The 17,893-nt window shown below is 37.5% G+C and overlaps 1 protein-coding gene across 29 annotated transcripts in view; it reads left to right on the forward strand.

The window, feature by feature from the left end:
- The window catches only part of SCMH1 (Scm polycomb group protein homolog 1), a 191,909-nt gene that overhangs the window by 39,980 nt on the left and 134,036 nt on the right, over nt 1-17,893 (forward strand). For 8 of the 29 annotated variants that reach the window (XM_060307134.1, XM_060307062.1, XM_030867571.2 and 5 more), the window contains 3 exons: nt 3,964-4,041; nt 16,626-16,694; nt 17,134-17,157. In XM_060307134.1, the coding sequence (XP_060163117.1) occupies nt 4,017-4,041; nt 16,626-16,694; nt 17,134-17,157 (118 nt within the window). In that variant the 5' untranslated portion in view covers nt 3,964-4,016. Of the gene's footprint in view, nt 1-218; nt 235-3,963; nt 4,042-12,192; nt 12,323-16,625; nt 16,695-17,133; nt 17,158-17,893 lie in introns of those variants that run through there. The other 21 variants (XM_060307040.1, XM_070045465.1, XM_070045469.1 and 18 more) reach the window with 14 other exon arrangements.

Genomic DNA, 17,893 nt, shown 5'->3' on the forward strand with positions numbered 1-17,893 from the left:
GACAGAGAACCATACTTACTGTTTTTACCTTATTGTTTTTGTAATACAAGTATAGAAATAGAACTTGTGTATTTGGATATTTATGCAAGATCCTGTTATAAAAAACTTAGAATTGTTGAAAATTCAATTTTAAAAATTGATAAAGTTATTTTTTTCTGCTAGGTAATACGTGGGATATAAAGTAAGCCTACCTGCCCTCGGGGAGGGCAGACTCCTCTAGGAAAGGTTTGTGAGGTAGGCAGAAAAATTTGTCTACATTTGTTTTTGTTCTTTTGGATGTTGGCCTTTGAGAGAAGGTTTCTGATAGATATACCAGCAAGCCTCCAAGTTACAGAGAGTCGTGGTGATGATTGTATGGATGCCAGTGGAGCCCAGAGACAGAGAACTGACTATGATTTCATCAGTGATCAGTAATACTATGAAGAGTTAAGGAAGTGGGGAAGTAATTTCTGTCTGTCGACACTTATTTGTATTAATTCATTAACATAGAGAATGTCATTTAACCTTCACAAAGCCTTTGGAGTAGATACTACTATTTTTGCTTTAAAGATACAGAAATTGGGACTTCCCTGCTGGTCCAGTGGTTAAGAATCCTCCTTCCAGTGCAGAGGACACAGGTTCAATCCCTGGTTGGGGAACTAAGATCCCGCATACCACGGGGCAGCTAAGCCTGCACACTCTAGAGCCCACGCGCCACACTAGAGAACCTGCATGCCACAACTACTGACCCATGTGCTCCGGAACCTGTGCACTACAACTAGAGAGAAGCCCGTGTGCCGCAAAAAAAGATCCCACATGTGGCAATGAAGATCCCACGTGCCGCAACTAAGACCCAACACAGCCAAATAAATAAATAAATAAATTTTAAAATAAATTTAAAAATAAAGATACAGAAATTGAGGGCCAGAGACATTTAGTAACTTGTTCAAGTTTACATAGCTAGTGACAGAGTTGATATTCAAATCCAGAGCCCATCTGTACTGCATGCTATATATAGATAGTAACATTATCCAAATAAAAGGATGTGTTTATCAGAAGATAGTCTAGCTTGGAAACATGCTAAATGTCATAAAGAAAATTGATAGCAGGTTCCATCTAGGACCACCCAGGAAAGGGAATGCTGTGACTCAAGGACTTAGTTTCTTGAAAGTCCTTGTGAAGCAATTTGTGTTCCTGTTGTGAGATGGTTGAATGGAGCTGTCAAACCCTGATGCAGGTCCACCTGTTGCTTGTTTTTTTTAATTATAATTGTGTTAAAAAATATATATATAACATAAAATTCATCATTTTAACCATTTTAAGGCATTAAGTACATTTACAGTGATGTATAGCCTTCACTGCTGTCCAACTCTAGAATTTTTTCATCATTTCAAACAGAAACTCTGTACACATTAAATCATCCCCCCCACCCTCTTCCCAGCCCATGGTAACCTCTGTTCTACTTACTTTCTCTATGAATTTCCCTATTCTGGTTATCAAGTATAAGTGAAATCAGACAGTAGTTATACTTTTGTATTTGGCTTATTTCACTTAGCATAATATTTTCAAGATTGATCCATGTTGTAGCATGTATCAGAATTTTATTCCTTTTTATGGCTGAATAGTATTCCATTTTATGTATATGCCACATTTTGTTTATTTATTCATTTATTGGTGGACACTTGAATTTTTTCTACCCTTTCGCTATTGTGAATAATGCTGCTATGAACATTAGTATACAGGTATCTGTTTTAGTCCCTGTTTTCAATTCTTTTGGGTATATACCTAGGAGTAGAGTTACTGGGTCATATGGTAATTCTATTTTTTTTTTCTACTAATTACTGTCATTTTCTCACAAATAACAAACAATGAACAATTGTGCGATTCATGGCTAGTTAGTAGCCGGGAGTTCAGGTCTGCTTGAAGCTTCATTGAAAGCACTGGGAAATACAAAATAGCACCACGGGCCAAAAGGATATTGGATTGCACCACTTGTCCCTAAGATAGACCCTAATAATGTTGAGAGTAAAAGGATTCCATAATGTGAGGCACCACTGAAACACAGGCAAATTCTGGAATGCTTGAAAGGGCAGAAATCTTTGAAGGCAGACAAATCCAGCCTACCAGGGAATATGGGCCTGGAGGATCAAGCCTCACGACTCCACGAGCAATGACGTGCAGACACTCTGCAGTAGAAGTGTTGATGGGTGGTAAAAAGTGTGGTGCCCGGGCATTACAGCAAGAGAATGGTCACCTTCAGAACCTTGAAAAGTACAGTAGTACAGCACAACAGCTGGCATACAGGGGCTGGCATCGAGTGAACAGGCGAGAAGAGTTACCGACTGGAGGAGGGAGAGGAGGTGGGAGATGATAGAGCTGAAGGATCGTCAGCAATAGGAGACGGAGGGCAACCTGCAGTTTCACTCGTGCCTGACGTTGATGGCACAGGTTCTGGTTCCTTGCTGGATTCCATTCTGTCTACCCTCTTGAAAAAAACGATCCAGTGATGTCTGGGTAGTAGCTTGTTTGCAAGGTAATTCTATTTTTAACTTTTTAAAGTTTTCCACAGCAGCTGCACCATTTTTTAGTCCTACTAGCAATTCACAAGGGATCTAATTTCTCCACGTCCTTGCCGACACTTATGATTTTCCTTTTTTTTTTTCTTCATAATAACCATCCCAATCATCCCAATGGGTGTGAAGTGGTATCTTGTTGGGACTTTCACTTGTACTTCCCTAATGATTAATGATGTTGAGTATCTTTTCATGTGCTTATTGGCCATCTATATAGATAAATGGAGAACTATCTCTTCAGGTCCTTTGCCCATTTTTCAGCTGGGTTGTTTGAGGTATTTTTGTTATTGAATTGTAGGAGTTCTTTATAAATTCTAGATATTAGTCCCTTATCAGATAAACGATTTGCCAATATTTTCTCCCATTCTGTAGGTTTTCTTTTCATCCATGTGATAGTGCCCTTTGATGCACAGATTGTTTTTCATTTTGATGAAGTCTGATTTATCTTTTTTCTTTTGTTGCCTGTAATTTAGATGTCACATTCCAGAATCATTGCCAAATCCAGTGTCATGAAGATTCTCCTCTATGTTTTCTTCTAAGAGGTTTATAATTTTAGCTCTTAAGTTTTGGTCTTTGATGCATTTTGAGTTAATTTTTGTATATGGTGTAAGATAAAGGTTCATCTTCATTCTTTGGCATGAGGGTATCCAGTTTTCCTAGCATCATTTGTTGAAGAGTATCCTTTTCCCATTGAAGGGTGTTGGCACCTTTGTCAAAAATCATTTGACCATATATATTAGGGTTTATTTCAGAGCTCTCTATTCCGTCGGTCTGTATGCCTGTCCTTATGCCAGTACCACACTGTCTCAATTACTGTAGCTTTGTAGGAGGTTTTGAAACCAGGAAGTGTGAGTCTTCCAACATTGTTCTTCATTTTCAAGATTGTTTAAGCTGTTTGAGATAGCATGTGAATTTTAGGGTGGCTTTTTCTATTTCTACAGAAAAGGGATTTTGATAGGGATTGTCTTGAGTCTGTAGATCACCTTGGGTAGTATTGTCACCTTAACATTAGTCTTCTAATTCATGAACGTAAATGTCTTTCTACTTCTTTCTTTAATTCTTTCAGTGATGTTTGTAGTTTTCAGTGTGCAATACTTTAGTTTTGTGACTGTTAATCTTTCTCACAGTGAGTTAATAGAGTAACGTTCTGGTTTATCCATTCTTATTTCATGACCTGTTAATGCCCTGAAGAATCTGTTCTATTTTTAACAGAATTGGGGTTCTGAACTCGAAAAGCTGAGGGAAGGATCCTGGAAACTGGAAATCTAACTATATTACTGCCCTTGGGAAGCCCTTCTAGGTGTTCAGCCTGCTGGTTTCTTCTGATTAAAACCTAATTTCACTGCAGGTCTCCTTCAATCTACAGTAGTTCACATTTCTAATTTTTTTTTTTTTAATCTTTTGCTTCTAGATGTCTCCATCTTGCTAAGGAGGAAATTCCTATTGGGTATAGCTGATGGTACCATGCAAAAATCAGATCCTCGAAAAGGTCAGAACCTGTTCTTATATGTAATAGAAATGGAGAGTTACCTTCTGTCAGGCTGTGTGTGAGTGTATGTGTCACAACAAGCTGTTTGAGTAAATAAAAAAATCTCACCCTTTCTTGCCAACTTAACCCTGCAATTTTCACAAATCCTGCACATCATTTATACAACTCTTTTATAGTTTGCAAAGTACTCTTCATGTAGTTATCTCAAATAGTCTTTACTGTAAGCTTTTGAAATAGGGACTGTTGCTATTCCTCTTTTATGGAAACAATGAAGGGTTAAGAGACTTATTCCGAATGTTGTTACTGTAAACTGCAAGATTTAGTCCTGAATCTTTTGCTTCTAAATCTTACCCTTCTCACTACATCACAAGTTCATAATCATTATTTAGATTATTTAGTTCATATCATTAGTCAGAATTTAGTAGATATGTAAGTTTGGATGCTCTGTGAACATTGGAAATAATATATGTAAAAGTTAAAATAATATATGAAAAAGTTAAAACCCCTTTATGGGTGTAAAATATAATTAATAAATCAGATCTTGATATTGAATGTTTAAATATAATCTTTGGGATGATACCAGACTCCTTATTGTGTACATACCATTGTCTTATTATGGCAAATGAGGCTCTTCGTTTGCTGGTACTTACCTTTGTATTCTCATCTTCCTTAGTTCCTGTCATTTGTCTCTGTAGCTTACCCTACCACTTTCCTTCTACAGCAGCTGCTGGCTGTTGTCCAAACACATGGGCCATTTCCATGTCTTAAGTACTATATTCCCTTTGCCTCAAATGCCTATTCATCTTTCTTCTGACAATCCTAGCTTAACTTCATGTCCTCTGTGAAGCTTTCCTCCTCTCCCCAAGCAAAGGCAATCATTCCTTTCTCTTTTCTCAGAGCACTTTGTGTAGCAAATCTCTCTTATAGCAAAAATCACATTGTATTATGATAGTGTATTTGAGTTGCTGTCTATCCTACTAATCTGTGAGTTCTTTGTGAGCATAGACTGGGACTTATTTGTCTTCATGTTCTTAACACTCAGTGTTACTCCTAGGCTTAGCTACGTTTTGTTTAATGAATGAAATAACAGCTTTCCTTAAAGGATCTGTACACTAATCTAAGTGGGAGACTGACCACGTAAAAAATACTTAGAAGTTTATAACTATTTGTAAATGAAGATAGTACATACTTGAAGTAGAATAGTGGAATGATTACAGCCAGGCGGAGTTATTTAGGGAAGGATTCCTCTAGATCAGGGATCAGTAAACTATGGCCCATAGGCCAAATCCTGCTGGCTGCCTGTTTTTGTAAATAAAGGTTTACTGGAGTATAGCCGTGTTCATTTGTTAATGTGTATGGCTACTTTCATGCTACAATGGCAGAGATGAGTAGTTGTAGCAGAAACCATATGTCCCATAAAACTGAAAATATTTACTATCTGGCTCTTTACAGAAAGTTTTCTACTCCCTGCTCTAGAAGATAGGTTTTGAATAGAGGTATGAAAAGAAGAGGAATGTGAATTGATGAAGCATGAGTGTGCATCATAATGCAACAAAAACAGCCATAGTAGTAGGAATGCCAAGTGGGAAAGTTTGACTGTAATCCAGTTTGTCAGAGAGAACTGTGTTGAAGAGATGAAATGTCAAGAATGCTTTGGATTGAGAAAGAGGAAACATAGAAATCTAATGAAAAGAAGTTGTCAAGTAAACACTCTGGGCCTATAGTAAGAAAGTTTCCTAAGTAGTAGTAGGGCATGATGATGATGCTGATGAAGGAGAAGGAAGCAGCAGTACAAATTAATATTGATTTGAGCATCCACTGTATGCCAGGTACTGTTCTATGTGCTTTATATGTATCCTAGTTAAACTTCTGCAACTGTATAAGCTAATTGCTGCTGTTGTCTTTATTTTGCAGATGAGGAAACTGAGGCACAGGGGATTAAAGTTACTTAGCCAAGGTTATACAACTAGTAAATGAGAGAACCAAATCTGAACTCAAGCAGTCTGTCTGCAGAGTCTTCATAGTAGAGGAGGGAAATCTGGGGATATTTGGTAAAAAACAACCATAAGCTTGGAGTAAGGTAACTAGTCTTAGTAATTAGGAAGTGTGCTCTCCCATCATGATAAAGAGAAAATGAACGGACTATAGAAGAATAATACTGGAAGGCAGAGGGTCCAAGTAGAAGAGTGTACTATTGATTCAGCGGAATGGCAGGGAAAAAGAGGCAGATTCATTACACAGTGAGACACGTTATACTGTTAGTCATTGAGTTTAACTTTGGTGAGGCCAGAAGGCAGTTAACTTTCCTTGCACACATGAAAGCTGTCTTAAAATGCCTGAAGAGCTGGCTTACTCAGTTGAGATAGAGATTAGCAGTGGTTTTCAAGGAGCTAGAGGGCATTCACCCTCCCCACAACAAGTATATTACAGTCAATTCAGTGCCCACTCTACACCTGAGTATATTAACAGCCGATGGAGGTGTCAAATCGTAACACCCCATTGCCTCTCATTCTGTGTTGTTCCTGTAGGGGAACTTGTTCCTGTCCAACCCCCATCACTACTGTGATAAAGATTTACCCCCTTGGACCACTTTTCAAAAACGTATGCATGTATGTATTAAAGTAATATATATGCAGTGTAAAAAAATTACCAACAGAAGTACACCAAAGAGAAAGTTTCCCTCCCATCACCATCTTGCTCTCTAGAGAGAACCTCTATTAAAATTTGGATGTATGTGAAACTGCTGTTGTGGATGGAAGTGTTCTGGGATTCCCTCATGGTTGCTGAGATAGAAAAAATATTGAGAATCACGTCCCTAAAGCCAAGGTCCACTGCCAAGAATGGAAGGAACTTCCAGGGGAGATGTGGGATCTTCATCACTAGAAGAGTAAGCAAAGACTTGGTAGGGATGTTAGAAAGAAGATTCAAGCATTGGCTAGGGTTAGTGGAGTTAGAGGCAGGGAGAGGAGAAGGCATTGAGCTAAATGACTTTTAATATTCCTTTCAAACCTATACTTCTGTGTTCATACCAACAGACTGATTACCCCAACAGACTGAGTGGAGGACAAAGTGATAAGAGAAAATCCAAAATATAAAATCCAAATTTATAGAACAAGTTACTTTGCAGCAAACATTGAACTTATTTTTTTAAAGATTTCTTTTAACTAACCATTTTGGTGTGTTCAAAATGTACTTAATTTTTTATTAAAAATTGTGTTTACACTTAACCTTTCACTACTATATTTACTGTGTAAAATGAAGGTGGCACACATTGTTCATTATTCCAAAGAAGGAAGATGTTTCATAGTATCTGCCAGGTTAAGCTGTGGTGCATAGGGAGGAAATAATTGAGCTGGGTCCCTAGTGCTACTTCCCCTTCAGACTCATAGTATAAAGGAAATTAAAGGGGACCTTAATGTTCCCTTTAATGAATAGCAAAGTTCAACCCCTTCCTTCTCCAAATGAGGAAAATAAAAACCAAAGACGATATCTTACCAGCTCAGAGTCTCACAATAGCCTAGCTGGACTCTTAAAGATTAGCGATAAAGTATATAAAGTGCCTGCCACAGTGCCAAGTATATGGTAGATGAAGATGCAGAAGGGAAATAAGATCATGGTGATGGTACTGATATTGTTGTTATTTCTTCTGCCCCCCCATCACTCTTCTGTAAGCCTTCAGAGAGAAAGTTGGTAATGTAGATATGTACACTGTCTATGCTGCAAACCTAAAGTTGCACAGTGTTGTAATGATGAAAGCAGGAGCTCCATACCCCCATAAAATTATAGGCTGTCAGATTTGGGCAGGACCTTTAAAGGTTACCTAGTCCAGCCTCCCTCCTCCTTCTCATGATTTAGTATTTCCACCAAGAGATTATCTTACTTCTACTTCTATGCCCTCAATGATGGCAGATTCATACCTTCCCTTCCCAGAGAGTTCATTCCACTGTTGATTACCTCCGACTGCCAGCAAGTTCCTCCTAGTAATGAGCTGAAACCTGTCTACCTATAGGTTCCACCCACTGATCCTAGTTCTCTCCCTTGGGGTAATTGAGCAAGCAAAGCAAATCTCTTCTCTACATGAGAATGCTCCAGATATTTGCAAACAACTTTCCTGTTTCCCCTGAGTCTTCTCTTCTCCTAGTTAAACCTCCTCAGTTTCTTAAACCCTCAGTATCCTTGTTGCTTTCCTTTAAATGAGATTGTATGCCTGTATCTTATTCAGAGTCTAGGACCTCAGTTGGAACATAAAGCTCTACCTTCAAAGTGTTCTAACTGGCAGAGTAGGAGATCCCATACTGTCATCTGCTTCATTCCCAATATTGACTGGAATGACGATGGTGGTGATGATGGTGGCACATTCTTTATTTCATGATATCAGATCCATATATGTCTGCCAGGAGGTATGATGTGACACCGTTGGTACCACTAAACTTCTTCCCTGTTCAAGAAACATGAGCCAGAAGCATTCTAAAAACGTTAGCTTCTTCTGTGTCCTGGATCACACCCCCTGGAAAGGTTAACATTATACATAGTTGAAGTCTAGTAGGATTACCTGTAAGACAAAAGGGAGTTATGGCTTTTCTGCATTTTCATTAGCCGTTCATTGCTAGCAGTTTTGCTTGTTAAAGGAATATTGATGTTCTCTGGGGTTCTTCTCTCTGTGTGCAAATGCAGAGATATATAATTGCTATAGAGGGAATGGGGGTAGGGATGATCACTAAGAAGAAATCTGTTCCATCTTCTTTGTTCACATCTGCTACATGCACAAGACAGGATTTATTGCTGTCTTTGAGAAAGGGATTGCCTGGCTTGCTTCCTTTCCCCCTTCTTCTGGCAGATCATCCCAGAGGAATATCACCATCTCAACACCGTTATCTCCGAATGGAGTAAAAGTAAATGAAGAAGAGCTGGAGGCAGAGAATCAGCTGAGAGGCACTAGGAATACTTTCTCATAAGAGGGCATGGCTAATCAGTGGCACAACCCAGACCAGTCCCTTTTCTGTCTCCTGCCTCCCCTGTAGCTTGTCCTCCGTGACCACAGTGGGACAGGTGTTCTGCTTCCAGCTTTTCTGTTTTGATCTCTGCTTCTCAACATAGGATTATGGTTTATTAAAACCACAGTTGCTCTCTACCACTGATGCAGTTCTGTCTTGTCTTAGTGCATTTTCAGAAGTATGTTTGATTTTTCTGTTTTCCAGTTTTCATTTCTGAGGGAAACATTCCTCCTTCCCTGTTCCCTTCTTCCCTTCCTGCCTATCCCCACTGTCTCATTAGTATGTGCATGTAAGCCTGCATTAGTTCTTTTACATTTTCCAAGCTCTATGAATATTTGAAACATGGCACCTATGGACGTCCTCCACTTAATCTAGTTTCACCTCGTTAAATCCCAGATATGCCTCATATTATTCAGCATCCAGATCAAGCTCATAAGCATCAGTGCTTCAGTTTTGCTGTAGGAAAATGGGTAGACTGTCCAAGCTGGGCTATTTTATGTTAGAAGCATTTGTTAAGATTTATCTTTGTTAGTTTTTTTTGCTTTTGTTTTGTTTTGCTTTTGAGGAGAAGGCAGTGTAGTTAAGAACATAGTTCAGGTTCACATCCTGGCCTTTCTACTGACTGTAACCTTTCAGAAAGTTATTCAACCTCTCTGAATATTATTTCCTCATTAGTAAAAAGGGGCAATGATACCATACTAAGTGGTATCATACTAGTGAGGATTCAACAAGATGGTGTTATTGAAATACTTAGCACGATATCTGGTACGTAGTAAACACTTAAAAATAATAGCTATATAATGTTAATAATTAGTATTATTACTGTTGTTAATATACAATGATAATTTACAACTAAGTTTTTTCTTAATATAATATATGAAGAATTTTTTTGACTTTTCCTTGCTTCGGGGGATGCTCTGTTGTGCTTGTTTTATCACATTTTGAAAGGATGCTTCCATGGCCTTGTAGATTTTTCTACTACATGTTATCTTTCCGTCAAGTGTTTCCAGAAATACCGGAGTCTTTATGTTCTGTAGATTTGCACTACCCAATACAGTAGCCACTGGCCCCATGTGTCTATTTAAGTTTAGGGAGCACTAAGTACAATTAAAAATGCAACTCTTTAGTCACACTAGCCATATTTCAAGTGCTGAATAGCCCCATGTGGCTAGTGGCTACCAATTGGATGACACAGATATAGAACACTTCCATCATCACAGAAAGTTCTATTGGACAGCATTACTTTAGATATTACTAGAATATGCTTTTGTACTCTTTTCTTAGAAATCAAAGAGGGTATATTTTCTAGAATTCCAGAGATTACTCTCTTAAATGTTTCAGTGCTCCAGACACATCCATTTTAAGGATTCAGGTTACTCTTCTTACTCTAGCCCCTTAGTGTCATTAACTGTCTTTTGGAATAAATACAGGCACTTTTACTTCTCCTGAGAAGAATGCATTACCAAAGTTTTTAAAGGTCCCAGTCTGCAGAAGAGGAGGCCAAAGGGAGAAAGGACAGAGCAGAAGTAATTCTAGCGAATTACTAGAGAATCCATATGTGAATATGAGAATCCATAGGGGCTAACTAGTAACAGGAGGTTCTAATGTCCTATGTCCTTTTTGTAAGTACATACATTGTATAAGTCAGGATCTGAGCTTTCCCTCTGAGAAAGGTAGTAAACAGCAAGTTTTCCTTTAATGATCCCTGTTATCTTTATTATGCACTTTTAAAGCCATTTTTTCATTTGCTCTTCACAGCAACCTAGTGAAGCAAGTAGCATTGGGATGAGCATCCCTACTTTACTGATTTAGAAAACACAGGTTCAATGCAATTAACAACTTGCCTAAAATCGTCAAGGGAAAATAGTCTTGCAATTCAAAACAGGATAAAATTTTAACTTCCAGTTTGGTTTTCTTTTGTTGTTTTTATTTTGTTATGCTCTATTTTACCACCAATCAGACTGTAGTAAAAGGAAGAGTGAGGATTCTTTAGGACAACTTGAAAACTGAATAGTGTTATATGAGGTACTCTTAAAGAACTGCTATAGCTTCATTTGTCCTATGACCATGTGTATTAGTGTGTTTGGACTGCCATAACAAAATACCACAAGTGGGGTGGTTTAAACAACAGAAACTTATTTGCTCACAGCTCCTGAGGCTAGAAGTCCAAGATCAATATGCCAGCGGGGTTGGTTTCTGGTGAGACTTCCCTCCTCGGCTTATAGACAGAGCACCTTCTGGCTTTCTGGCTATGTCCTCACCTGACCATTTTCTCTGTATGTGTTGGTGGCAGGGGTGGTTGAGAGACAGAGACAGAGACCAGTCAATCTCTTGTACGCTTCCTTTTCATTAGCACACCAGTTCTATCAGATTAGGGCCCCACCCTTATGACCTCATTTTACCTTAGTTACCTCCTTAAAAGTCCTGTCTCCAAATACAGTCACACTGGGGGATTAGGACTTCAATATAGAAATTTGCGGGGGTGGTATGTAATTCAGTTTATAACGCCGTGTTAATGTATTTTTAGTATCTTTTGATTTTTTGGCCTAACCTGGTTAGTTGGAAATTTGGTATTCGCATGGGACCAAATGTGGCAAATATCTGTATTTTTTATTTCTTTTTTTTTTTTTACATCTTTATTGGAGTATAATTGCTTTACAATGGTGTGTTAGTTTCTGCTTTATAGCAAAGTGAATCAGTTATACATATACATATGTTCCCATATCTCTTCCCTCTTGCGTCTCCCTCCCTCCCACCCTCCCTATCCCACCCCTCTATGTGGTCACAAAGCACCAAGCAGATCTCCCTGTGCTATGCGGCTGCTTCCCACTAGCTATCTACCTTACGTTTGGTAGTGTATATATGTCCATGCCTCTCTTGCGCTTTGTCACATCTTACCCTTCCCCCTCCCCATATCCTCAAGTCCATTCTCAAATATCTATATTTTTTATTTCTGTGAATATTGAGGCTTAGTTCAATTTAACCTGTGGTACTTAGCATAAAGTACTATCCAACCCTGAGATATTCTAATAAGCAAAAACATTATATCTAAATGTCCTACTTTTCTTATAATGTAGTCCAATTTGTTAGTACCAGTAAAGTCTCAGTCCTTTACAGGGTAATAAGTGTCCCCCTTCCTCCCACCCCCATTTTACAGATGGAGAAATTAACATACAGAGAAACTGACTTGTCAGAGGTCAGTGCAAGGTATTGGTGGATCCAGGGGTAAATCCCAAACCTCTTAACTCCCTGACCAGTTTTTAGTCCATTGACTATGCAACCTAGCGGTAAGTATATTTTTACCCCATCCTGGAGGTAAGAGGGGTTAAGAGACTTGGCAAGGAGTGAATTTAAGGAATTCCTCACTACTAATTATGTCACTCGTTATCTTTTTCTTTTAACCATGATGTCTTTTTTGTCATTAGCATCAGTTTTCAAGGTTGTGAGAGGAGGTTGGAAGTTTTGCTTCTTAAATACCTAAAAATATTTCTATAACAGTTCAGCCAGACTAGAGATTATTATTAAGAAAGGAAAGAAAGGAAAACTTATTATTTAATGAATTTGTTCTCTGTGTTAGGCACTGTGCTAGACATTTTGTATTATATTTCTTAAATGTCATTAAAACTTGTCATTTCTGGAAGGTATGCATTCTTGCCTTTTTTTATAGTCACTTTTTTACTAGTATTAGTTGAATTTAGTAGAAAACTACCTTACAAACGTCAGGGTTTAGATTCTAAATAAAATTTTAGTATTGTAGAAACTAAGAACCTTATCAGAAATCTTTAAAGATAAGATCTCTTTATGTTTAAGCACAGTTTTCTAGTTTGTTGTGTCTTAACCCTTACTTGGTTTTTACTTAGGTGGGATGACTTGTTTTGTCTGAGATTAAATCAAGCTTGCTCTTCCACTTGACACAAAATCATATTTTCTGTAAAGCCTTTTCTTCTACCTCTACATCTGAAATAGTTAGAATTCTTTTAATTACTAAGCAGGTTGAACAACCAAGCCATGTGGAAAACAACGGTTTAATGAGCCTCCAGAACCAAGATCCCATGAGCCATTAGTGTATTCTCTCCTCCATCCCTCACCTCTGCTTCTTGCCCATTGGCTTCTTGCTTGTAGATCTGCTTTCTCAGATATAGTAAAAATTATAGCCACTGACATTGACCACATTTCACTTTTCTTATCATACACTTGGCATGCCTTCAGCTGCAGCCACATTGAACTACAGTTGGACAACATGGCACTGTCCAATAGTAATACAATGTAAGTCACATATGTAATTTAGATTTTTCTAATAGCCACATTGCAAAAGGTGAAAAAATGACGGGGGATTTAATTTTAGTAATATATTTTATTTAATCTACTATATCTAAAATACTATTTTGACATGTAACCAATATAAAAATACATAATGAGCTATTTTGTATTCCCTTTTTAATACTCAGTCTTCAGAATCTGGTATATGTTTTACAGTTATGGTAAATGTCAATTCAGACACTAAAGTTTTATCAGAAATACTTGATCTGTATTTAGATTTCAAAAAAATCTATCGTTGAAAAACTAGATTCTCATACCCAGTTTTGTTCCAAACACTTAAAAAATTTCCCCAATAACTGCACCAAATGTCAATTTTTGAATTTAAGTTAATAAAAATTAAAGCAAAATTAAATTTACTTCCTTAATGACACTAGCCACATTTCAAGTGCTCAGCAGCTGCATATGGCGAGTGGCTACCATGTTGGACAGAGCAGGTCTGACATAGTGTTTCACGGCATCATTTCTTTCCTTACCTAAAATAATTATGAAAAATTTTAAACACAAATTCAGTTATGATACCCTAATATCTTTTGTCTCTGTCAGCAATTTTTAAGCCTGATCAAGTTTGTAATCTTTATTCATGATATAGAGAAGAACAAACATTAACAGTTTACTAGAAAGACTGGCGACATCAAACCAGGAGAAAATGCAAACACTTGGAGTGGGACACTGGCCAGTGTGACTAGAGTGTAGTGGAAAAGGGAAAAGTCATAACAGACAAGATCACAGAAATGGCAGTAGCCAGATCCTGCCTAGCTTTGTAAGGTACCCTTCACTCAGTGGGAAGTTATTTGAGGTCCTTAAGCAGATAAATGACATTATCTGTCGTGTGTTTTAAAATGCTCACTCTGACTTTTCTGTGGAGAATAGGTTGGAATAGGGCAAGAATAGAAGCAGGAATACAAGTTAGCAGGCTGTTGTAACAGTCCAGATAAGAGATAATAGTGACTTAAACTAGAGTGTGAGTGGTGAAATTAAGAGCAGTGGATGGATTTGGGATATGGCCCGACAGAAACTACTGATGGATTGAATTTGAGTGTAGAGGAAATAGAGACATCAAGGATAATTTCAAGGATTTTTAGCTTGAGGAGCTAGGTGATGGAGATGCCATCTCCTGGTTTGGGGAAGACAAAAAGGAGAACAGCTTGGCAAGAGATAGGGTTCTGTTTCAGCCATGTTAAATTTGAAATATCTGATTGATAACCATGTAGAGGTGGCCTAAAGGTAGTTGTACATATATGTTAAGCGTAGAATTCCAAGAAGAGGCCAGTGCTGGAAATATGAATTTGGAAGAAATCACAGTGGAGTGGTGAGCAGTAAAACCCTATTTGAATGAAGACATAATGTGAGTAAGCGAGGAGGCAATAACTTATTGCCTTTAAGACGACTCTTAATTTCCCATGAAGGAGAGCAGAGAAATTGAAAGATATAGCAGGAAGCATATAAGTGGAATTAAGAGAAGGTTGGGCGAGAGCATGTTTGTTTGGGGTTTTTGTGTGTTTGTTTTGATAGGAGATCATGGAGCAGTAAGAATACTGATGCAAACGCTCTGTTAGAAGTGAAATACTTGCAAAGTCCTTAAGAGGATGAGAGGAAATGGGATCTGGAGAAAAATTGTAGGGTGGACTGTTGATTAAAAACAGAGACGCTTCATCCACAGCAGCAGAAGAAAAATCAGAAAGAATGATGAATAAGTAGATTCATTCCTTCACCAGATATTAACTGAGCACCTGCTTCTATACTATGCTTGGGGATATACCACTAAACAAGATCAAGTCTGAATCTTCCTGAAATGAATGGCATATAGAAGGTTCATATTATTTTTGTTTTCTCAGTGAACGCTGAATTAACGTCATCCCCTAAGAGTGAAGGTGAAGGAGGGAATATTTGTAGCATGAGGAGAGAGAAAAATATATGAATTTATTTTTTTGGAAAGGAGAAAAGCAAACATAGTAGGGAAATGTGGCTTGATTTCTGGACAGTGTTAAGTAAGTAGCATTTGAGAATTGTAGCCATGAGTTTAAGGTGAGACCAGTAAGCTTGCACTTGTTTTTCTTTAGCACTCGTGAGCTATTGGACTAGGCATGATATAGGTGGATAAGTGGTTTTAACCAGAGATAGGGTTGAGGCTTTACTAGGCAAGTTTCACAAAAAAAAAAAAGAGGTGGGAAGGAGTTAAGAGTATTTGCCATGGAGTGATTTTAGTGAGGAACCATGGAAACTGAGCTGGGTAAGAAGAGAAGTGAAAACATGATGGGTAAATAATGGTGAGAAAGTGGTGGGGTCAGTAGGTGAATCTAAATTTTCAAACAAGGAAAAGGTATAGAAGTAATATATACTCTGTATAGAAAATTTGAAAATATTTGAGGTTAGAAAGGGGAGAAAAACAGTACCACCATCCAAAGATAACCATTTGTTTATATTTGCTGTGTTTACTTCTGTTTTTTTTTCCTGGCGATAACTTTTTAGGGTTGTGTTAAGTTTGCTAGACCTTCCATAACAAAGGCTACAGATTGGGTCATTTAAACAACAGAAATTTATTTTCTTAAAGTTCTGGAGGCTACACGTCCAAGATCAAGGTTCAGCAGGGTTGGTTTTTTCTCCTTGGCTTGGAAATGTCTGTCTTCTCCCTATGTCTTCACATAGTCTTTTCTCTATCATTGTCTCTGTCCAAATTTCCTCTTCTTATGAGGACACCAGTCATATTGGATTAGGGCCCACCCTAAATTTAGATCTCATTTTAACTTAATTACTTCTTTATAGACCCTACCTCCAAATACAGTCACGTTCTGAGGTACTGAGGAATGAGAACTTCAATATGAATTTTGGGGGGGACACAATTCAGTCCGTAACATAGGCGTTGTTTGGTTTCAGTTTTTTACATAATTGTGATCATTCCTTGAATATAATTTTTGATCCCATATTTTACCAGATAATGTTATAACTTAAACATTTTCCCATTTTATTGTTTAGGCTTTGTAAAAATGTAACAGCTGCAAAATACTTTGTCAAGTGACAAATGTATTGCAATATCCTAATCAGTCTTCTGTTTTGAACATTAAGGTGCCCCCTCCACCCCAATTTTTTTGTTATTATAAACAATATTAAAGCTTTTTAAATAAAACCTCTTTTGTATTTTGGATTATTTCCTTAGACTAGAATCTCAGAAGTTGATTATTTTATCAAAAACTATTGCAACATACTGCTGAATTGGAGAAGTATTGAATCTTGTACTTTCTTTCTACATGACTGTTTTCTCTCTTCCTGCAGTAATAGACTGGAATGATGTTAGAAAACATAAATATGGTCACCTATCAGAGTCAGCATCCCAATATCAAGGTAAGAATAAATCTATTTAGCATGGAAAAATTTAATTTGACATCTCTTACCATAAAACCTTTGTTTTTAGAGGTCTGAGTGTACCAAGAACTCACTGGTTAAAGCAAATACAGTTTGTAGAGGTACCTGTCAAACGCAATATGCTTTGTGTTGAGCGTGAAATCAGGAAATTTAGATTCTGAGTCCAGGCAATCTCAAATTAGCTTCATAGCTTTAAGAACAGTTGTTTATCCTCTCTGGATTTCCATCGTTTTTAAGAGTAAGGCAGAATTGGGTGGTGTACTTCCATAACTACTAGTAATGAACTGAGTATCTTTTAAAATGAGAGAATTGAACTACACAAACTCTCAAGCCCTATTTTACCCCAGAACTTCACTGTTCTGTCATTTTGGTGTGTTTGTCATGATGACTTATGCTGTAACATTTTTTTCTTTAATAGAAGCTACTGACATCCTGGAGCTAGGTAAGATATTTTTTTGTGTGTTTCTGTTAAATATGGGGAATTACTAAGCCAGGGATTAGATTGTAACTAGGTAAAGAATTCCATGTGTCTCTGTCTCATGAACTAGTGAATCCTGTGCTCTTGTCTGCCTAATGAGCCCACATAATTCATTTTTGCTGTCATGACAAACTCTCCTTATCAGGAGGCCACAGGCCATGCTAACAAAAAGGGAGAGAGGTGGTTAATTACATGAGTACAAGAAGGAATGGGAACTGAACCAAACTGGAAGTTACTTCTTAATTCACTAAATCCAGAGCTAAAACAAACCCCCATTGTCCATAAATCAGAATTTGTTGGGATTTTCCCAAAAGAAATTATTCATGAGATATATTGAACTGAAATTAAACCTAAAGATTTTCTAAATTTTTTAACTACATAAAAACTGAAATATTAAAATATCAAACAACAGGAGTCAGACTGATACTGCATTTGGTTTTCATCCCTGAATAGTGTACTTCCACACTAGGATTTTAGAAATGAAACTAATGTTAATATTTCTCAATCAGCTTTCAGGGTTCCTATATAAATGTCAGTCTTAACTTCTTAGAGTCCTTTAAAATTCTGCATGTTCCTTAAATATTAATATCCTGATACCTTCATTAACTTTTGTTGAAGTATTGTTATATACTTTGTTATTGCACCTTCCTGTGTTCAGCCCTATTATTATCATTTTCTGTTTGCTCCCTCTTTCCTTTTC

The sequence above is a fragment of the Globicephala melas genome, chromosome 1 (genome assembly GCF_963455315.2).
Source record: "Globicephala melas chromosome 1, mGloMel1.2, whole genome shotgun sequence".
Lineage (NCBI taxonomy): Eukaryota > Metazoa > Chordata > Mammalia > Artiodactyla > Delphinidae > Globicephala > Globicephala melas.